Here is a 22639-nt window from a genome sequence, read left to right as displayed (position 1 = left end):
ACAGGTGAAGTGCCTGGCTCATAGTAAATACTCAATAAATACACAATGATTAGTAGCAGTATCTTTAGTAACAACGTATTTACCACCTCCCCACATAGTCCTTACCATTATTGGACAGTCCTAGTATTATCTCCAACTTCTTTAGAAATAGTAATAAATATCTGTTTGCTTTAAATATTTATTCCTTTTCCTACTAAGGAAATACCCTTCTATTGTTAGTATACTAAGAGCTTTTATCAGGAACAAATATTGAATTTTATCAGATGTCTTTTTAGCATTTATTGAGTTAGTCATTTTTTTTCATTGTTCCATTAATACACTGAATTACATTTATGGATTTCCTACTGGCCCAGTCTCATGGTCAAGAGTAAATCCTGCTTGGTCTAATTACAGTGATCAGCTGTGAGAATTATACACAATGAAAATGAACTATATGTTTTAGTCTCAACTAATTGCACTTATTTCTTCATCTATATTCAGACTCCATAGACAAGCAAGAATATTCTAAGCAAGTTACTCTTATACCTCACCACCGTTTCTGTTTCATTTAATAGGCGGAAGACCAAGGAAATGGATCGATGGAGCATCACTTTGAGATCCATGTAGAGATGGTTAAAGGGCTAGCCCCTCTTCAGGCAACAGTCTGGGGAGAAGCAGATTGTTATGTCCAATACTACTTTCCAGTTCAAGACTCACAATCCAGTGTGCTGAAAGGACCTGAGATCGTTGAAAATGGTAGGTCTAGAAGATTAGGCCTTCTCATTCTTGTATGGTTTTTTTTATTGGATATACTTGGAATTTTTTTTCCTGAGTTAATTTTATGTTGTTGAATGTTTCTAGTCTTACATAGGCAGTAAATTAGAAGATAGGCCAAGTTTTTATTTATTTTTAAACTATTTTTATGACTTTTTATATAATTTAAATTTACCCAAAAGTTGTAAAAATAGTACAAAGAATTTCTGTATACTCTTTACCTAAATCTACCAATTATTTACATTTTGCCCCTTCTTAAAATCATTTATATGCATACTTACTCTTACCATCTATACACATACAGTTGATTCTCATTATTCACCATAGTTATGTTCTCTAAAGCTGCCATGAACGCTCAATTAGGGAATACTGAAACTTTGCTCCTAAGGGAAATGTGTGTGTGTGTATCACATAAATTATACTCTTAAATCCTACAAACAACTTTTGCTGGCACATTCTGTTTTCTTTATTTTATAAAAAGAGAAAAGGAGATTCAGAAGTATTAAGTGACTTGCATGGGGCCATCCCACTAACAGGTGCCAAGGTTGGGATTCATACCCCATCCAACTGGCCCCAACTGGACCCAGAGCTGAAGTTTGTACTACACTGGACTGCACCCTACCTTCTCCATCTTCTGCTCATCTCTAAGAGCTGAAACAAGAAGGCAGAATCTCTCACCTTGTTCTCAGCTGAGAACAAACAGACTGGGTGACTCAAATTTTTCGCCATTCAATACATGTCTGAAAGTGACTGTCAAAGTAGTGCCAGTTTTGATTTTGAGGTTCAAGTAAGAGACTTATATATACAGAATGCATAGAGAACTTTTACAAATCAATAACTTTTTAAAGACCAATTAAAAAGTGGACAAAGGATCAAATAAACATTTCTCCAAAGATATACACATGGCTAAAAAGCATATAGAAAAATACTGAGCGTCATTAGTTATCTGGGAATGCAAAGCTACCATGAGATACTACTTCACACTCCCTAAGATGGCTATACTTTTTTTTTTTTTTTAACAAAAAGACTAACAAGTGTTGGCAAGGATGTGGAAAAATTGGAGCACTCATATAGTGTCCACCAGCAAAGGGATTGCTTTCTTCTATATTTTCATGGAACCTTAGAGAACCATAGCTACTAGGGAAATGAACCTTGGTAAGAGTAACACAATCAAAAGATACAGGTTCTGGGCCGGGCGCTGTGGCTCACGCCTGTAATCCTAGCTCTTGGGAGGCCGAGGCGGGCGGATTGCTCAAGGTCAGCAGTTCAAAACCAGCCTGAGCGAGACCCCGTCTCTACTATAAATAGAAAGGAATTAATTGGCCAACTGATATATATATAAAAAATTAGCCGGGCATGGTGGCGCATGCCTGTAGTCCCAGCTACCCGGGAGGCTGAGGCAGAAGGATCACTCGAGCCCAGGAGATTGAGGTTGCTGTGAGCTAGGCTGACGCCACGGTACTCACTCTAGCCCGGGCAACAAAGTGAGACTCTGTCTCAAAAAAAAAAAAAAAAAAAAAGATACAGGTTCTGGTTGCAGGTCTGTGATCTACTGGCTCTTAGACCTTTGGGTTAACTGTGTAACCTCAAGGTGTCTATATCCTCATCTGTGAAATAGGAGTTATGATACCTGCTTTGTTTTCCTCACAGGAATATTGTGAGGATAAAATTGAATATTGTATTTTTTTTTTTTTTTGAGGCAGAGTCTCGCTTTGTTGCCCAGGCTAGAGTGAGTGCCATGGCGTCAGCCTAGCTCACAGCAACCTCAAACTCCTGGGCTCAAGCAATCCTACTGCCTCAGCCTCCTGAGTAGCTGGGACTACAGGCATGTGCCACCATGCCCGGCTTATTTTTTTCTATATATATATATTAGTTGGCCAATTAATTTCTTTCCATTTATGGTAGAGACGGGGGTCTGGCTCTTGCTCAGGCTGGTTTCGAACTCCTGACCTCGAGCAATCTGCCTGCCTTGTCCTTCCAGAGTGCTAGGATTACAGGCGTGAGCCACTGCGCCCAGCCTGAATATTGTATCTTAAAGTACTATCCTATTACATATAAAACACTAAGTGCTATTCATTGGAAGAACATATAAGGAAAAAAAAAAAACACTTAAAGTGATATGTTAGATTATTCTGAATTGCTTTTCTTTTCCAAAGGAATTACCATGAAGCCCTTCAGAACTGGAACCACACTCTGTGTCCCAGATCCCATCTTTAACAGTGAACACCATCACTCTCTGCTGTTGCCAAAGGAAGTTCCTGTGCAAAGGCTCCTACTAAGTGCCTTCTCTGCACAGGGGCTCATGCCCAGAAGTGGAGTCCAGTTTGAAATCTGGTGCAGGTACAGTATGGAGAACCCAAACCTATACCTAGGAAGGAAGTGCACAATCATAAAGCATCCCATCCTAGGCCTGGTGGTTCATGCCTGTAGTCCCAGCACTATGGGAGGCCAAAGAGGGAGGACCTCTTGAGGCTAGGAATTCAAGTCCAGCCTGGGCCACATAGCAAGACCTCATCTCTATAATAAATGAGAAGGATTAGCCAGGCATGGTGGTAGCACCTTTAGTGCTAGCTACTTGGAAGGCTGAGGCAGGAGGATCACTTGAGCCCAAGAGTTGGAAGTTGCAATGAGCTGTGATCGCAACATTGTACTCCAGCCTGGGTAAGAAAGATTGGAGAGAGACTGCATCTCAAAAAATAAAAAAATAAATAAAGCATCCTATCCTTGGCCAGCCTAGGTTGAATTATTTTACGAAAGCTAACAGCCCCTTCTGCCCTGTTTTATATTATTTGGACTTGACAGTTAATCTTATCCAGTTTTTACTGAAATCTATGAAATTATTAGGATCTTGGGAGCAATTGTATCTCATACTTCTAATCACTACTTGCATTAGAAGTGAAGACCTATTAATTTTACCTCCTAGTGTCTCTTAAACGTATCAGTCAACCTCTTTATGCTTTTCTTACTACCTTATTTACTTCAGGCCCTTATCGTATCATGCGTAAATTGCTGTGATAGCCTCTTAACTGGTCTCCCACTTCTAAATTCATTTTTTGTAATCAGTTCTTTCTACCACAAGAAGAGTAGACTTTCTAAAATATAAATCCACTCAATGTTACAGACATTGGTAGATTTCCAGGAAAGATACTGGCATGAATACATATGCTCAGTCTCCCCTTTTTATATTCACACCCCCAAGAAACTAACTAAAATGATTAAGGGAATATAAATATAAGAGGAAGGGAAATAGCATCAGGAGCAGGACTAGGGAAGAGTATTGTCCATGAGAAATTTTTCCTAAATACAATTAGATGAAAATAGCGTACAAAAAATAAAAAAAAAAATTTTTTTAAACCACCTAGGTTTCATAAAAAAAAAAAAAAACATTGTAGCACTGGCGTAAAAAATAAATAAATAAATAAAACCACCTAGGTTTGATTTACTACTTGTGATCTAAGAATCAATTGTTTTGACAAGAGGAGAAAATAGAGTATGTACTGACAGATACTGATAACCCTTCCAAATTAGAGGGTGCTAAGCATGAAGACAAGTAAGTCAGGAAAGAAATTGGAATTACTCCACTTAGACCCACATTTGCTGCTACAGGATGGAAGCTTTCCGGAGTGGCTACCTGCAGGGTTCCAAGGCATATGCAGTTACCTCAAACAGAAAGCCTGTTGGGAAGCTGGGCTTTGTCCTGAACTCAGGGTATAATTTATGGGGTTCTTCTTCCGTGGAAAGGGCAGTAAATACAGCCAGACATAACCACAGCTATATATCACCAATACAGAACAATCGGCCTCCAAAGATAATTAGATACTGAAGACTGATCTCTGAGGTATACTGAATCATTCATCCACCTAATTCTTCCAACTGACAGCTTGTGCTTTTGTGGTTTACAGATACTATTATCCTAATGTGAGAGACCAGATGGTTGCCAAAGGAACCTTGCCATTATCAAGGATCTGTGCTATGGTTACCATGCAACATCGTGAGGATATGGGAATACAGACCTTTAGTCTCCCTTTAACCCCCAGGATTGAGAACAGGAAAGAGTTGAGGAACCAGTCATCAGGTGATTGAAGACTAGTTTGTTTTTCCCTTTCAAAATCAGTATACATAAAAATCCCTCTTCTTTCTAAATTAGTGATTCTTCACGTATTGGGGTATTTACCCTTTTGAGGCTCTGATGAAAACTATGAGACACCTTCTAGAAAAATGAGGATAGAATATACACTATAAATTTTGTATACAATTCTAGAAAACTCATAGTTTCATGGGCTCTATATAAATGTTGCTTGTCTCATTTCACCTTTAACTTCAGCAGCATTTAATAAGCCCTTGTGGCATAAATTATATTATGTGGTACACTCAGAGAATTACTGTTATTCCAAGCTAACATGAGCAGATGTGGGATTGGTAGACTATAGTTAGTATGAGTGGGGAATTCTAACATGAGCAGATGTGGGATTGGTAGACAGACTATAGTTAGCATAAATGGGGAATTCACTATAAGGGAGGAGTTCGGACTTAAAGTTAGAAGGGGATTAATTAAAATTTGGAGTTTAGAATGATATTATATTCCTAATGCTTCCAGCAGGATCACCTACCCTCCAAATGTTTCATCAAATAAACTAGGTTTAGCTTCCTAAATCAAGTTGCTGTGCATGCTTGCTGAAGAGTATCTGCCAAAACAAAAGGTTTTATCTTGCTGTAATTAAGTTCAGGTTGTTCCTCCTGACCCTCTCTGATCAGCTTGTTCTGTTTTTCCTTGAAGCTTTCCCTGAAATGTAACAGTAGCATGGTAGAATTTTTATAAAAAGATAGCATGTGAAGGATATTTCAGATGCTGATGGTAGGAGGGTGATAAAAGTGTGTGAGAAATTGAAACCTTTTAAAAGTTTTTCTAAAAAAGGGCTAGAGCCCATCTCTAGCCCTAGAGTCTGTACACATAACTGAGGGTTAAAAATCTGGAATTATTCTGCTTTTGATAGTTGTGTGATCTTAGCAAAAAATTGAATCTCTGAGCCATAGTTTCTTGGATATAAATTAATAATCTATTAAGCCTGTATTAACCTCAAGTACAATAATTAATGTAATTCTGACCAGGACAGATTCTCTCACTGTCCCTTATTGTTCATTGTGATTGCAGTGTTTATCCTCTTCTTCCTTCTAACCAACCTTTTTATCTTTTTGCTTTTTGTCCTCATTTTTCAGGCTTGCTGGATGTGGGCCTAAGCTACAGGTGTAGTCTAAGAACAGCAGAGGGAGTTCTTTCTGCCCGAGCTGTCTCCATCTCAGTCCAGATTATCAGAGCCTGTGGTTTGCAAGCCGCAGCCAAGTAAGTGTACCTGAGAAAAGCAATTCTCAAACCTTTTTTCAGTGCAGTCCACACAATAGTATGCTTACATATGCAAAACTGTCTTGTGTACAATTTCCAGTTCACTAACTACAAATCTTTTTCTGTTAAGAAAGCATTTTAAAACATAAGTGAGTAAATCACTTACAAACTTTGCTATTTTAACTGTTACTAGCAACTTAGTTCCTTGACCTTGCTTAATAATTTTATCTTCTACCCTTAAGCACTTACTCCTGTGATCATACCCTACACCCTCAAACTATGCGACACCCATCACTGCAGCTCTTCTGTAATCTCTTCATTCATTTCATTCTCTGAGTACTACCTCCTGTTTTTCTAGCTTGTTCCCCTTTAGTCTGTTCTCAACATAGTAGCCAGTGATCCCATGAAAACTTAAGTCAGATCTTGACACATGTCTACTTAAAACCTAACAGTAACATTCCATCTCATTCATAAGAAAAGCCAGAGTCCATAAAATGGCTATGAGACCCCACATGATCTAACCACCTGTTCTCTTTGTGACCTTATCTCCCCCCCCACTAGTCTCCCCTCTACTTACTCCACTCCAACAGCTGACCTTCTTGTTGCTTCTGAACACACCAAGCACATTGCCCCTCAGGGCCTTTGCCTTGCTGTTTTCTCTGCTTGGAATACTGTTTCTGTAGAAAAACAGCTTCAGGTCTTTGCTCATATTTCTCTCTTCCTTGCCTTTTATCTACTTAACAAACTCTTAATTTCCTTCAAGATTTTGCACCATCTTTGCAGCTTTCCTTGATTTCTTCCTACATGTAGGCACAGCTAGTGCTTTTTCCCTTGTCTATTAGAACTTTGGTTGTAGCACATATCATTCTGTTTTGATTATTGGTATACATTGTTTTTTTTCTCCCACTAGGCTGTGAGTTCCTCTAGTCAGAGATACTGCCTGAGCTCTTCTCTGTCCCCCCAACCACATAGCTAGTTCTGTCACTTAACAGCTGCCCAGTAAGAAAGAGAACTAGATCAGGCTCCTGCTTCACACTGGCTTACTTTGGATATTCAAGAAAGAAATAGGCACGTGCCTGTTTTTTGTTTTTTGGTTTTTTTTCTTTTTCTTTTTTTTTTTTTTTTGAGACAGAGTCTCGCTTTGTTGCCCAGGCTAGAGTGAGTGCCATGGCATCAGCCTAGCTCATAGCAACCTCAAACTCGTGGGCTCAAGCAATCCTCCTGCCTCAGCCTCCCTAGTAGCTGGGACTACAGGCATGTGCCACCATGCCCGGCTAATTTTTTCTATATATATTAGTTGGTCAATTAATTTCTTTCTGTTTATAGTAGAAACAGGGTCTCGCTCAGGCTGGTTTTGAACTCCTGACCTTGAGCAATCCGCCCGCCTCAGCCTCCGAGAGTGCTAGGATTACAGGCGTGAGCCACCACGCCTGGCCTGGGTGCCTGTTTTTTTGTAACTGAGAGTCAGATCATTTGCCTTTAACTTTATGGTGTCCAAATAAGTAATTGAATTACTGTGTGGGATCTGATGCTAAATTGCTGATAAAATGTTCATTGTAGTTAATATTGTTCCTCGCTAAATTATCCAAATAGACTTTTTCAGTAACTGCCCAAGAACATGTTAGTGTTAGTAAAAGTAATATCAGGGCAGTTTTTTAATCATGGAAACAGAACAGCGCTAGAGAAATCAAACACTATGGCTTCTAGTCCCTTTTCCATATCCCACTCGCTTATCTTAAAACTTTTGGTGGTTTCCCATAGTTGATAGCGGTGGGCTCCTGATTTTAACTATGCATTCCTTTTAATTAAAAAAAAATGTAGCATACCCTCCAAATATGTGTATACTTATTCATATATAAATCATCTTCATATACTATTATACTAATATATTAGATACACTATAAAATATATCATAAAGTAGGAAAACTTTAATATATGAGATAACAGAAAAGTCTTAATATTTTCTTCATGTGTTGCAGTAGTTTACCCTGTGGGCCTTCTAAGTTGTACACACTCTTCTTTAGGGAAGATAAGGTACAACTTCTTTAGCTTGGCATTCAAGGCCCTTCAAAATATCTTTTGAATCTTGAAAGAAGATTAGTAGTTATCAAGACGCCCAAGAAAGGTGAAAACTATTCTGGTCAGTGAGAAGAACATGGCCAAAGGCATGGAGACATGAAACTTGTATATATGGAACACTTCTGTGTCAGACCAAGCCAACATCAGAATTCTTCAATATGACATTAAATGTACTAGCATTTAGTTGGTAGAGAAGAATTCAGAAATTAGATACTCAGAAGATCTCAGAGAGACTGAATAATAAATAAGAAACTCAGTAGTTCTTCTCTCTGAAGACTCATGGAGAAAGTCAAACTGGATGGTAGGCAGTTTGTTGTAAGTCCCCCATTTAGTCTGTGTTGCACTTTTAAAAAGGAAGAGCTAGAAGCCAGGCCAGTTCTAACACTATACTCTTCTGTAGGTTGGGGGAGTGCCGCAGGATCTGAGATATAGCATTATCTAATAATGGAAACTGAACAGCACTAGAAATCAAACACTGGCTTCTAGTGCCATTTCCATCTCCACTAGCTTGTGTGATCTTGGGCCAGTTTCTTAACCTCTCTGGGCCTCAATTTCTTTAATCTAAAAACTGGAAATTTTAAATACTTGCCCTGATATTAAAAGGGTCAGTATAAAAATTGACAAATATGAAATCACTTTATAAACTACCAACTATTATACAAATTACATATTTTAATGATTACTTACACATGTATAGATAATTAAGTTACCTTTGTTAGCAAGTAGAATATGTTAAAATCAGAAATAAGTTTTGCATTGCCTCTCATTGAAAAGAAGAATTGTTGGCATTCTAAACTTACCCCTCCTTTGAATCCTTACTCTGGTGTATCGATAGCAAGTGCTCTGAAGTCAGCCTTCTGTCATCAAGAAAACACCAGCCATCATCTTACCTGCCAATGGTCTTCCTCAAAACACATATTTGGTGTCTGTGTACAGTAGACACTTCTTCCTTATTCACTTGCCTCTTCTAACTCACTTGATCTTTAACTGAGAATGAGTAGAAACTTCCTTTGATATAACCAGTAGTCATTAAGTTCCATAAGCATAAGAAATTGCAGCTATTTCACTACTACATGTCCATCTCCAAGCCCAATACATGATACAAAGAGCAGATGCTCAACAAATAACTACTGAACAAATGTATTCAGACCAGCTTGGTGTCCAAGCCTTTTTGCCATCTCTGAGTGTTTCCTATTAAGAGTCCTTTCACTGTCCATAGGCAGGTTCTCTACTTTGTATGTATAATCTTTTTTTTTTCTTTTTGAGACAGAGTCTCGCTTTGTTGCCCAGGCTAGAGTGAGTGCCGTGGCATCAGCCTAGCTCACAGCAACCTCAAACTCCTGGGCTCAAGCAATCCTACTGCCTCAGCCTCTCGAGTAGCTGGGACTACAGGCATGCGCAACCATGCCCGGCTAATTTTTTCTATATATATTAGCTGGCCAATTAATTTCTTTCTATTTATAGTAGAGACGGGGTCTCGCTCTTGCTCAGGCTGGTTTTGAACTCCTGACCTCGAGCAATCCTCCGCCTCGGTCTCCAAGAGTACTAGGATTACAGATGTGAGCCACCGGCGCCCGGCCTTGTATATATAATCTAATATCATCTTTACAACACCCTGTGAGTATTTTATCCTAATTGTGTGTGTGTGTGTCTGTGTAAATGACCATAAATCAACTGATTTTTTTTTTAATTTCGTCATATTATGGGGGTACAGATTTTTTTTTTTTTTTAGCAAATTTGCTTTTTTTATTTATTTTTTATTTTTTTTATTTCGGCATATTATGGGGGTACAGATTTTAAGGTTTCAATAAATGCCCTTTCCCCCCCTCCCCCCACAAGTCTAAGGGGGGGTACATATTTTTTAACCACTGCTAGCATTCAGTTCATTTCCACCTCATTTTTCTAGGTATAATATATACTTCACAATATGCTGTTGTGTGGATGCACATCAATCTTCTACTAATCAATCTTCTGTTAATGATCACTGATAATAATGCAAAGGAAAAGGTTTTCCTTTTTTTTTTATTAGGAATGAAATTGCAGTAGGCATCCAAATAGACATACATCTTTAGTATTTGTTGTATCCTTATATTAACATCATTTTAACAAAGGAGTAACTGAGACTTGGAAGTGGTTGAAGAACTTGTCCAGGGTCACACAGTAAGTAAATAGTAAATAGTAGAGCGAGGATTCAAACCCAGATCTGTATAACTCCAAATACTGGTATATATGAAGTACAGTAGGATTTTAAAGGAAAGAACCCCTAAGTCTGCTTTAGGGATGTCAGAAAATGCTTCAAAAGTAGATAAACTCTTTGCCTAAATGTCAGTTTTATTCCTTTGGGGAATTTAGGGTAAGGGAGTTTGTCATCTACCATAATTAGACCCAGAAGACTTGACTGCTATTTATAAATGTCATTACGGTGAGTAGATTCTGTCTGTACATTGTGGAGCACCTGTACTGAGGGAAAAAAAAAGCAGCCCCTGAGATCTGGGAACTGGTTTGACACTGATAGGTAGGCTTTGGTGTTTTCCTGTTGAGCATAAACAATCTCACAGAACACCAGCATCAGACAAAGTGTGTCCACTGTGTGACCATGATGAAGTGAGACAAAATCAAGATTGCTTCATAATCTTGTCTAAGCACAGACAAAAACAGGGTCACTATACAAACCACAAAAACATCCAACATTCCTCTATCTTGGCTAAAGTAAGTGACTGCTGCTGCTCTACCAATGGCGGCTTTAGCTTTACTTTAGTGTTCCTGCTTTATAGATAAGATTCGTTAAGGAAATCAATCCATTGATTCCATCTTCTGCAGTGAAAAAATAAAAATAAAAAAAGTAAAAAAATAAATAAAAAATAAGAAAATCAATCCAAGCCGGACACAGTAGCTCACACCTATAATCCTGGCACTCTGGGAGGCCAAGGCAGGAGGATTGATTGAGCCTAGGAGTTCGAGACCAGCCTGAGCAAGAACGAGACCCCATCTCTATTAAAAATAGAAAAACTTAGTCAGATGTGGTGGTATACGCCTGTAGTCCCAGCTACTCGGAAGGCTGAGGCAAGAGAATAACTTGAGCCCAGGAGTTTGAAGTTACTGTGAGCTGGGCTGACGCCATGGCACTCTAGCCTGGGCAACAGAGTGAGACTCTGTCTCAAAAGAAAAAAAGAAAAGAAAATCAATCCAGAGGAAACCCTGCCTCTTTGAGTATTGCCCAAATCAGCTAACATGAGCCCAGTGTTCGTAAGTCCTTTCTGGTACTTCTTACTGAGATGCCCTGTGGTCCCCATGGTGTATATTTTCCTTCATTGCAATGAGCAATAAACCCAGCTTGTTCAACTATAGTTGATTCCTGTGGTCTTTGGCTGAAGGGCATTGACAGGACCGTGGATTATTCTCAGAGTGTTGCTTTGATAGGCAGATGACTGTTTTCTCCCCCCCACACACACACCTCTATACATATATACTGTGATATCTAGATTACTGAGAAAGTATATTGTAGCACTGCCAAAAGCGTAGATAGAAAACATATGGTTGCTTGGTATTCTTGGTGGTCTCATGGAAGTAATGGAGTTATTCTCTAGGTAATCAAGCTGATTTTGATATTACCATGGTGCCTTCTTCTCATTTCCACTCTTCTCCCCTACAGGGTTTTGGCTGAGCAGGAACCTGCTCTACAGTTTAGTGCCACAGTTGGGGTCAATGCCTCTGTCACCACTCATCTCTCCTTCCTGCCCAAGGGAGAACAGCGCCGAACCCGCACTGTGGCCTGTTCCTTCTGCCCTGAGTTCTCCCATTACCTTGAGTTCTCTTGTAATTTGGTAACTCAGCACTGTAGCGGAGAGGCCTGTTTCCTAGCAGAGCTATTGGAGTTTGCAGAAATTACTTTTGCTATCTATCATAAAAACACTAAATCAGGTGAGTACTAACTGACCCATCACAATTAGGATAAAGAGAGGCTCTTTTTTGAATTGTATAGCCCTTTCTGGGAGATATATGTGAACTGTTTAGAGGTGAGGGGGTCATAATCTCTGCAACTTATTTCTGAAAGGTATAGCAAAAAATAACAATATGTATTAAATGTGTGTGAGAGAGAGAGTGTGTAGAGTGATAAAGCAAATATGTCAAATGTTAATGGATGAATCTAGAAGAGGTGTGTTAGGAGTTCATTATAATATTCTTACAATTTTTCTATATGCCTGAAATTTTTCAGGATAAAATGTTTGTTTAATTTAAAAAATGATTTTGAGGGTGTTCAGGCTTTGATTATAGTATGTAAGCAAGATAATCTCTAATGCATCTTTCCATACTGAAATTCAGTGAGTGTAAATGGAGGGTTATGTGGATATACTGTCAACACAAGCCCCTTGGTCAGTAGACCACCAAATAATTTTTCTTTCTTGTTTTGATTTAACAGCCAGTGATATAACCAGTATCCAATCATGTAAAGATTATCTGCTTGGAGTAGTAAAAGTGCCAACAAGAGAGCTGCTGGCCAAGAGATCTGGTAAGTATCCTAGATTATCACTTTCTAATTCTAACCTTTCCCATTCATTTCCCTATAAGAGGTCATCTTGTCTGGCTCCCTTGCAAGATTTCCAAAAAGTAAAAAGTAAAGTGAAAAATAAAATTAAGTAAAATTAAATTATTCTAAAATGAACATTCTATTATGTTTTCTCCTGCCAATAATCTCAATTATAGAATCATAGGGACTATCTAATCTAAGCAATTCCCTTTTTTTTGTAATTGTAATAGATTTGGGGGGTACAAATGGTTTTTTGTTACGTGGATGAATTGCATAGTGGAGAAGTTTAGGCTTTGAATATACTCATCACCTGAATAGTGTACATTGTACTCAGTAGGTAATTTTTCATCCCATACCCCCTCCCCTGTCCCCTTCTGAGTCTTCAACTTCCATTATGTTACTCTGTATGACCATGCATACCCATTACTTAGCTCCCACTTATAAGTGATAATATGTGATATTTGGGCTTTTTTCCTGGGTTACTTCGCTTAGGATAATGGCCTCCAGTTCCATCCAAGTTGCTACAAAAGACATTATTTCATTCATTTTAATAGCTGAGTAGTATTCTGTGGTATACATATATACCACATTTTCTTCATCCATTCATCAGTTGATGAGCACGTAGGTTTGTTCCTTATCTTTGCAGTTGTGAATTGTGCTGCAGTAAGCATACAAATGCAAGTCGTCTTTTTATAAAATGACTTGTTTTACCTTGTGTAGATCATTAGCAGTTCTTATATGCTGAAATGGTGTGAAATTTTGTGTCTGCGTACATTTGTGCATTTTTCTGAGGATAATACCTTTCATTAGAGCCAAAGAGGTCTGTGACCAAAATATCTTAAGAACCACTAGGTTATAGGAAAATAAACACCCAGAGATGAGACATCACTAATGCCAAAGCCTTAGGTTCTTAGACTGTCCAAGCTGAAAGGAACTTTAGAGATCAAAATTTTACAGACAAAAACTAGGAAGGCCTAGAAAAATTAAATACCTGTCCAGAAGTCATAAAACCTTAAGTAACCTTTTAATCTCAAATTAAAATTTATATTAGGCCAGGTACAGTGGCTCAAGCCTGTGATCCTAGCACTCTGGGAGGCCAAGGTGGGAGGATAGCTTGAGTTCAGGAGTTCATGACCAACCTGAGCAAGAACAAGACCCTGTCTGTACTAAAAATAGAAAAAGTACCTCGGCATCGTGATGTACGCCTGTAGTCCCAGCTACTGGGGAGGCTAGGACAGAAGGATTGCTTGAGCCCAGGAGTTTGTAGTTGCTGTGAGCTAGGCTGAAGCCATAGCACTCACCCAGGCAACAGAATGAGACTGTGTCTCAAAAAGAAAAAACAAAAACTTTAATCTCAATAAGCCTAAATCTTTCCATATTTAAAGTATAATTAATAAGACCTTTCTCAGAAAATTGCTATGAATATTACTATATCGTTCTACAATCTGTTTTACCTAATTCTGAAATCCAAAAACTCTGAAGATAAAAAAATTTTTATTAACTCATTGAGTAGCCAAATCTGACCTCAACTGACATGAAACTCAGGCAACCGCCTATTTATGTCGAGTTTTATTAAAACACACCATGCCCATTAATTTACATATTGTTACTGGCCATTTTGTTACTACAACAGCATGAATGAATGGTTGTATCAGAGACCATATGGCCTACAAAGCCTAAAATATTTGCTATCTGGCTTTTTATAGATAAGTTTGCAAACCCCTGACTTATATGACCCCTAATATATAATCTTATATCCAGTTTATGCATTATATTACCTTTCTAAAATCTGAAAAATTCTGACTTCAGAAACAAATCTGGCCTTAAGAGTTTCAAATAAGATAGTGTGAATTTATACTAGGCAACATGTAGACTTTGGAGGCAGCTAGACCTGGGTTCAAATCCTTGCTCTACCAGTTGGTAGCTATAATAACTTGGACAGGTCACTGAGCTTCCATTTTTTCTTCTGTAAAATAGGGATTATTGTACCATTCAATCCTCAGAGCTTCACAGAGTTAGAGGAATTAAATGAAATAATATGTGCTGAATTTCTGACACAGTGGATATTCAATAAAGAGTAGTTGTTATTCTTTTTTTTTTTTTTTTTTTTTTTTTTATTTTTTGAGACAGAATCTCACTTTGTTGCCCAGGCCAGAGTGAGTGCCGTAGCATCAGCCTAGCTCACAGCAACCTCAAACTCCTGGGCTCAAGCAGTCCTACTGCCTCAGCCTCCTGAGTAGCTGGGATTATAGGCATGTGCCACCATACCCAACTAATTTTTTCTATATATATTAGTTGGCCAATTAATTTCTTTCTATTTTTAGTAGATACAGGGTCTCGCTCTTGCTCAGACTGGTTTCGAACTCCTAACCTCGAGCAATTCGCCCACCTCAGCCTCCCAGAGTACTAGGATTATAGGCGTGAGCCACCGCGCCCAGCCAAGAGTAGTTGTTATTCATTTGAAATCTAGTGCCTGGTCCTTGTTATGTGTTTTCCAAGGCAGCTCCCTTGGTGGAAGATCTGGGTGTAGACCCCAGATCTCTTGACAATTTTGTCCTGTGCCTTTTCCGTTGTACTCTAGTACCATAAACATTTCACACCTTTAAAGCACTTGTCCTTCAAAGCTCTTTCTAAACCATTATCTCATTTGACAGTCATAACAACTTTGTGTGATAGACAAGATCAGCATTAATTTTCCCAATTGTGAGGTAAGGAAATGTAAGCTGAGAGAGATTAATGGTTTACCCAGAATAAACCGCTAGTTTTGGGCTGAGCCAAGCACAGAACTTAGGTCTTCCAACTCCTAGCCTTTGTTCTTCCTGTCTAATATCATTGCCTCTGAGTGGTCAGATGAAGCACAAACTCTGTCACTGTGGGTATGTTTTCTGTTCTGTCTTGAGCCAAGATGATGGAGACTCTACAGTAGAGAGTAAGTATTTTTACTTTTAAGACAATAATTGTGAGAATCTTTCTTTCTTTCCATAAGGGATCACAGGATGGTATCCTATCATTTTACCAGAAGATGGGGGCCTATCTCATGGCCTGGAGCTCATGCAGAAGATTGTGGGTGGCCTGGAGCTTTCAGTTTCCTTCACCCATCCTGGAGATAGAGAGCGGGTGTTGGAAGCTGCTGAGCTACTGGGCTGGAGCTTTGAGAATAGCCTGAAGTATCTTGTTAAAGTGGATGAAGAGAAACCAGCCACTGTCACCATCTCCACCCCAAGGCTGTGGCTGCCTATCCATTGCGTACTGCTTGCTGGCCACAGCCACATTCATAAGAACACATACTGCTACCTTCGCTACAAGCTATATGATCATGAAGCCTTTTGGACCTCTCTCAGGAAGCCTCAGGAATCTGCAAACAAAAAGCAGGTCATGGTTACTTTCAAGGCATCTAAAAGAGCGGAAGTCACTAGGGGCCCATCACTCCTTTGGTACTTTAGGGAGGAGAGGCTAGAGATCCAAGTGTGGCGAGCTTATGGCAATGATAGTGTGGAGAGGCCACACCAGACGGACAGCTGGATTGGCTCAGCCTACGTAGACCTGGCCAGACTTGGGGAGAGGTCAGCAAGGACACTAACTGTCAGTGGTAAGTGAGGATTAGGTTCAAGTCTTTTGGTTTAAACCCCTGCTCTTTGTCAAGTACTATGTGACACACTCAGACATTATTTTACTTGACCCTCCCAACAGTACCAATAAGATTAGTATTAGACCCATTTTATAGTCATGAAAATGGAGGCTAAGAGGGGTTGGGCATCCTGCCAAGGGTCACAAACTAGTAAGTGTTCCTTCCATTATTGTGTACTAAAGATTAATAATAATTCAGTAGTGCTTCTTATAACTAAAGAAATTTCAAAAAGATAGAGGTCCACTGGCTGCTTAAGAAAGGACATTACCTGGCTGGATGCAGTGTCTCACACCTGTAATCCTAACACTCTGGGAGGCTGAGGCGGGAGAATCATTTGGGCTCAGGAGTTCAAGACCAGCCTGAGCAAGAGCAAGACACGTGTCTACGAAAAATAGAAAAATTAGCTGGGCATGGTGCCATGTACCAGTAGTCCTAGCTACTCAGGAGGCTGAGGCAGGAGGATTGCTTGAGCCCAGGAGTTTGAGGTGCAGTAAGCTATGATGACACCACTGCATTCTAGCTGGGGTGACAGAGCAAGACTCTGTCTCCAAAAAAACCTGGGCATTACTTAATTCCAGTATCTTGGTAGAGTCAACATAGACCTGAGACCTGGCTCTGAACTTTGTAGCACTAGAGTGCTCCCAAAATTCATCAGATTTTTTTTTTTTTGAGACAGAGTCTCGCTTTGTTGCCCAGGCTAGAGTGAGTGCCGTGGCGTCAGCCTAGCTCATAGCAACCTCAAACTCCTGGGCTCAAGCGATCCTCCTGCCTCTGCCTCCCAAGTAGCTGGGACTACAGGCATGCGCCACCATGCCTGGCTAATTTTTTCTATATATATATATATTAGTTGGCCAATTAATTTCTATTTATAGTAGAGACGGGGTCTCACTCTTGCTCAGGCTGGTTTTGAAATCCTGACCTTGAGCTATCTGCCCGCCTTGACCTCCCAGAGTGCTAGGATTACAGGTGTGAGTTCTGCGCCCGGCCTCATCAGATTTTTGTACCTAACATAGTGCCTAGAACATTGTAAGCACTCAGTTAATATGTATAAAATAAGAATTAATGGGCCAGATGCGGTGGCCTGGGCAACAAAGCAAGACTGTCTCAAAAAAAAAAATAAAGAAAGAAAGAATTAATGGATTTAGGGGGCTACTTTTAGCTACATGTATAAGGGCCTATCTGATCATCTAGAATGCTAGTTTATTAATTACACTGAAAAACATTCCTGCTAAGGGAACCAGGATATTCTTCTCTGGTCAGCACATTTTGGAACCATAAAGAAAGTCCACATGGTAATAAACTAGTTCACAAGGCAGGAAGGAAAAAGGTAACATTTGCAGATGGCATTTATGTGCTGTGTGCTTTTCCTTACAAACATTTGTTTAGTAACTGATTGTTGGGCTTGGCCCTGGGAATTCAAAGATGAGTAAGAAATAGTCGCTGTCTTCAATCAGTTTACTTTCTAATGGGAGAATACCGTATTAAGTAAATAATTACAGTGAAGCATCAGAACTATGAAAAAGGTATTCTCAGTGGTCCTATAGAACACAGGGATACAATATCTCTGGTTTAAGTATAGCATCTCAGTGAAAGTAATATTTGACCTGGGTTTCAAAGCATATAGATAAAAAACAAGCAAAGGAGAGAAAGGTATTCTAAAGAGGGGAACAGCAAGTGTGAAGGCACAGAGTCATAAAGAAGTCTGATATATTTTTGGCATTATAAGCAATTTGGGATGGCTGGATCATAGGAAACATAGTTTGGGAAGTGGTTGGAGGTAAAACTAGATAGATGGGCAAAAGTACTGTGTTGAAGGCCTTCTATTCTAAGCTGAAGAGTTTGGACTCTTTCTGAGCCCTATGGAAAGCTATTATAATGGGTTCTGAATAGAGGAGGCACATAGCTTCACATTGAAAAAAAATAAGTCTAGTGACTGTAGAGCAAAATGAATTGGAAATGACCAGACTAGATTCTTTTTAAATAAGACCTTTATTCAGCTTGACATTCCTGTACAGTTAGGTGTTATTTCCCTCAGTCTACAGTTGAAGAAACGGAGTCATGACCCTGTTTTAGCCCTGTTAGCCTTGTGCTCTGACCCTATTGTTGAGCAGGTAGCCAGGGGTAAAGGGGGAGAACTGAGTGTATCTGGATGATTGTCCCAAATTCTTTGGCTCTCTCTGGACCCAGTAGGTGTAAACTTGGCTCTGTTGAGCACCTCATCAAATGTCATGTGTTCTACTTTATCTGGCCTGGCCTGGATCACTTCAAAGAGATTAGGGAATAAAAGACCTTAAAGTGAGCCAAGCTCACTTGAACTAAAGTTCGTAAAGATAGGCTTTTAACTTCATTCTGCTGAAGAAAGTAGATTTTATGACACTGAATATAGATCTAACAGTGGGAACTCAAGCACAAATACACCCCCTTTTTTTTTAATAGAGACAGAGTCTCGCTCTTGCTCTGTCACTCAGGCTGGAGTATAGTGGCATGATCATAGTGGGGGGAGGGAGGTGCAGGGGGGGAACCTTTTCATATTGGAAGGTTATGTTAATTTAGCTGTAATCAAGTAAGGCCATATTCAAGAAACTTTAATTAGATATACTTAAAAATGTACATTATTTTGCAAAAATCTGTATACTTAATAATTTCAAAAATGAAGACTTTGTTAATTTTAAAGTTAACCTTTTAATGACTTTGTTGCCTCTGTTTTTTGTTAGAAAGCACTTGAATATTTGGTTGCAGCATGGGGGTCCACAGTTTCAGTTGGTCCTCTAGATGGGTGTCAGGTTTTTTGTGTTGTTTTTTGAGACAGGGTCTCTCACTCTGTTGCCTGGGCTAGAGTGCAGTGGTGTCTGTCACCATAGCTCACTGCAACCTCAAACTCCTGAGGTCAAGCAGTCCTCTCCCTTTAACGACCTAAGTAGCAGGGACTACAGGCATGCACCACCACACCTAGCTAATTTTTCTATTTTTTGTAGAGATAGGTCTTGCTATGTTGCCCCAGCTGGTCTTGAACTCCTGGCCTCAAGCAATCCTCCCACCTTGGCCTTCCAAAGCATTGGGTTTACAGGCGTGAGCCACTCCACCTACCCACAAATACCCCTTTTTATTGAGTGCTACCAAAGAGGATATTTAACTTTTCAGATTGTCCATTTTCCTCACACTTCTAATACTTGTCTGAACTTTTTATCCTCTTGTACAAGGGCTTTATACAAGGTGTGTCGTTTCATGTTTGTTGAATGAGTCAAGCAATCCATCCAATCATCCATCCAATCATACTTCCACATACGCTTACATTTCTTGAGGATGAGGATTTATTAAAAACTATGTTGTTTTGCGGTGTCTTCTCTCCTATAATGACTTGCCCTTATTTTCTTTGATAACCATAATAATTTATACATTGCATCAAGAAGAAAACCAGTTATCTAAAAATAGAAAAAGACAGGAAATGTTCCATCTTCTTACCATCTGTGAATCAGTTAACTCTATTTTCCTGAATTGAGATGAGTTTAATGAAGCAAACTTTGAGATTCAGAGGGAACTATTAGTATCTTCTACTTCATAAATAAAATCTCATTTTAATATCCAGTAAGCCAATAAAATAAATCCCTGGATTTAAATCTACCACTTACTGGAAGAGTGATCTTGGCAAATTATTTAACTCCTCTGAGGTTTTGGCACGTAAAAAAGGCTCAGCAAATATTAATTCTCTTACTCTTCCTTCTTGCCTTCTGCCACTACCTCGTACTTCCCTTCCAAAAGGTTTTCAGAGTTACTGCCAAAACAGTTAATTGGTAAAGCAAGACTAAATCGAGCAACAGGACAGCTTCCTGTTGCTGATGGGCAGAAGGTCTAAAAACAGGAGCCTGTGGGACACACAGAAGAGAAGATAGGCCACTCCTGATTTCATCAAGTCTTAGATTTATCTAAGTCTTATTGCCTCTCAGCACATGAATCCCTTCCACAACAGCTCTGCTATAGTCATTTGGGTTTGGCTTTGGCTTCAAATTAGAGATCTCACTACTTTCCCTTATTGAAGATAGTAGGCGCAAGGTAAAAATTTTCACATTGTAGATCAACTTCAGTTTATTTTGCAAATTGGTGTGTTGGCATCTGTAGGTCTTTCAAAGAAGAGCACCTTCACTGAGTATTTCCTGCAAGCTTAGAGAGTGTTCTTGTTTCCTGCTTGCTTCAACTTATTTTCCATCCTCTTACAGGTGTGTATCCTCTGTTTGGACGAAATGCTTCCAACCTCTCAGGAGCTGCCTTGCGAGTTCATGTGGTTCTTTCCTCTCTTTCCCCACCCCCTGAGCACACTCATGAGCTGGACTCTATGGACTGCAGCAGCCACAGTGAGTCTGAGCAGCTCCCCAGAAGAAATGATGAGATCCAGCTCTCTCCACCCTGTGGCCACAAGAAGTCTCCTGCCTCCACCCAGCTTCCCTGCAATGGCAGCACGGCTGAAGTCTGCCCAGCCCAGGAGGGCCCTGCTGAGTTGGATGGAACTTTTGCAGTCAGTATCCTGGTAGAAAGAGCAATGCACTTGAGCTTGAAAGGTATGCTCTGCTCACTTATCCAGGAACATATGTCTGACTCCTCAGGGTATGGTCCTATCTTCACAAATCTTTCAAATCATGGCAGGATCTATATGAACTGTTAATCATCCTAATAATTATTATATTTCTCAAGCGTAAAGGTTTAAGCAACATGAAAGCCTTTCTGTACTTAGAGCTGACATTGTTCATTATCCTAATGTTGCATATCATAAATTCCCCAGTCCAGCCACCTGAGTATCAACCTAGATACTTCTCTTTTCCTTATCTGCCATCAAAATCATCAGATCCATTAAATAGTTCTGTCTCTTAAATTTCTCACAGATCTCTTCCTTCTCCATTCCCACCAACTCAGATCCTCTTAATGTACCTCTAGGGCCAGGGGTTCTTAACACTGGGTCCATAAACCCCTATGGGATCCATGGATAAAACTTAGGGTCGGATAAGAGAATAATTACATCTTTATTTTTATTAATATCTAATTAAAATTTAGCGTTTCCTTTAATTATGAATGTAGGCAACAGACCCTCATAATAGTAACAGTTCCTGTGATGTTGTCAACAATGGGAATTATAGATATTTCCATATCACATTTTAATTATTGCAGATTTCTTAAAATATCATTTATACCTATGATTTATTTGAAACTACAGTAGTTATTACCCACAGTTAGATCTTGCTAATAAAGCACATATATTACTATATCACAGAGTTCTTTTGTTTTGATAACTCATTGTAAATATAACCAGATTTCTCTATAATCCTGTGTATTTTATATTATGCATTTTAAACAACACTATTAAAAGAAGAGACCCATAGACTTCACCGGACTGCCAAAGGAGTCCATAGCACAAACAACTGCCCTGCCTTTATTCAGCCTTGTAATCCTTCCTAAATTTTACCTTTGCCATCACCATTTTCTTTTGCCTGTCTAATTCCCATCCTCTCTTAAGACTCAGCTCAGGTATCGCCATTTACTAGGGGACTTCCTGATATAGAAGCTCCTTCTGCTTGCTCCTCTAGCACTTTTGCCTTCTTTATCATAGTATGTATGACATAATACTGAAACTGTTTCTATGGTTTTCTTCTCTACTCGTTATCAGCTATACAAGAGCAAAGTCCTTGGCCAGGCGTGGTGGCTGACGCCTGTAATCCTAGCTCTCTGGGAGGCCCAGGCGGGCTGATTGCTCGAGGTCAGGAGTTCGAAACCAGCCTGAGCAAGAGCGAGACCCCCGTCTCTACTATAAATAGAAAGAAATTAATTGGCCAACTAACATATATATAGAAAAAATTAGCCAGGTATGGTGGCGCATGCCTGTAGTCCCAGCCACTCGGGAGGCTGAGGCAGTAGGATTGCTTGAGCCTAGGAGTTTGAGGTTTCTGTGAGCTAGGCTGATGCCATGGCACTCACTCTAGCCTGGGCAACAAAGCGAGACTCTGTCTCAAAAAAAAAAAAGAGCAAAGACCTTATTTCATTTGTTCATTCTTCCTGCGTTCATTCATTTCACAACAAAACTTATTGCAGTATTTGCTATGTGCCAAGCACTATCCTTGGTACCAGGGATAAAGCAGTGAACAAAACAGTCAAAAATTGCACCCTTGGAGAGATTTCATTCTAGTAGGAATATATTCATTGCCGTGTCCCCAGCCAATAAGGTGTGTGTGTATATGTGGAGGGGGGGTTGTGTGTGTGTGTGTGTGTGTGTGTGTGTAACTTTGAACAAGTTTTTCTTTCTCGTCATGTCTTGAATTTCTCGCCT

General features: G+C 39.5%; 1 protein-coding gene across 3 annotated transcripts in view; it reads left to right on the top strand.

Annotated features, from left to right (window-relative positions):
- The window catches only part of C2CD3 (C2 domain containing 3 centriole elongation regulator), a 143848-nt gene that overhangs the window by 68521 nt on the left and 52688 nt on the right, over positions 1–22639 (top strand). For all 3 annotated transcript variants that reach the window (XM_076002307.1, XM_012744854.2, XM_076002308.1), the window contains exons 17-24: positions 555–735; positions 2910–3093; positions 4656–4828; positions 5971–6094; positions 11826–12094; positions 12594–12683; positions 15688–16290; positions 20544–20882. In XM_076002307.1, coding sequence (XP_075858422.1) covers positions 555–735; positions 2910–3093; positions 4656–4828; positions 5971–6094; positions 11826–12094; positions 12594–12683; positions 15688–16290; positions 20544–20882 — 1963 coding nt within the window. The remainder of the gene's footprint in view (positions 1–554; positions 736–2909; positions 3094–4655; positions 4829–5970; positions 6095–11825; positions 12095–12593; positions 12684–15687; positions 16291–20543; positions 20883–22639) is intronic.

The sequence above is a fragment of the Microcebus murinus genome, chromosome 4 (assembly GCF_040939455.1).
Source record: "Microcebus murinus isolate Inina chromosome 4, M.murinus_Inina_mat1.0, whole genome shotgun sequence".
Lineage (NCBI taxonomy): Eukaryota > Metazoa > Chordata > Mammalia > Primates > Cheirogaleidae > Microcebus > Microcebus murinus.
This window is presented reverse-complemented; position numbering and strand designations above follow the sequence as displayed.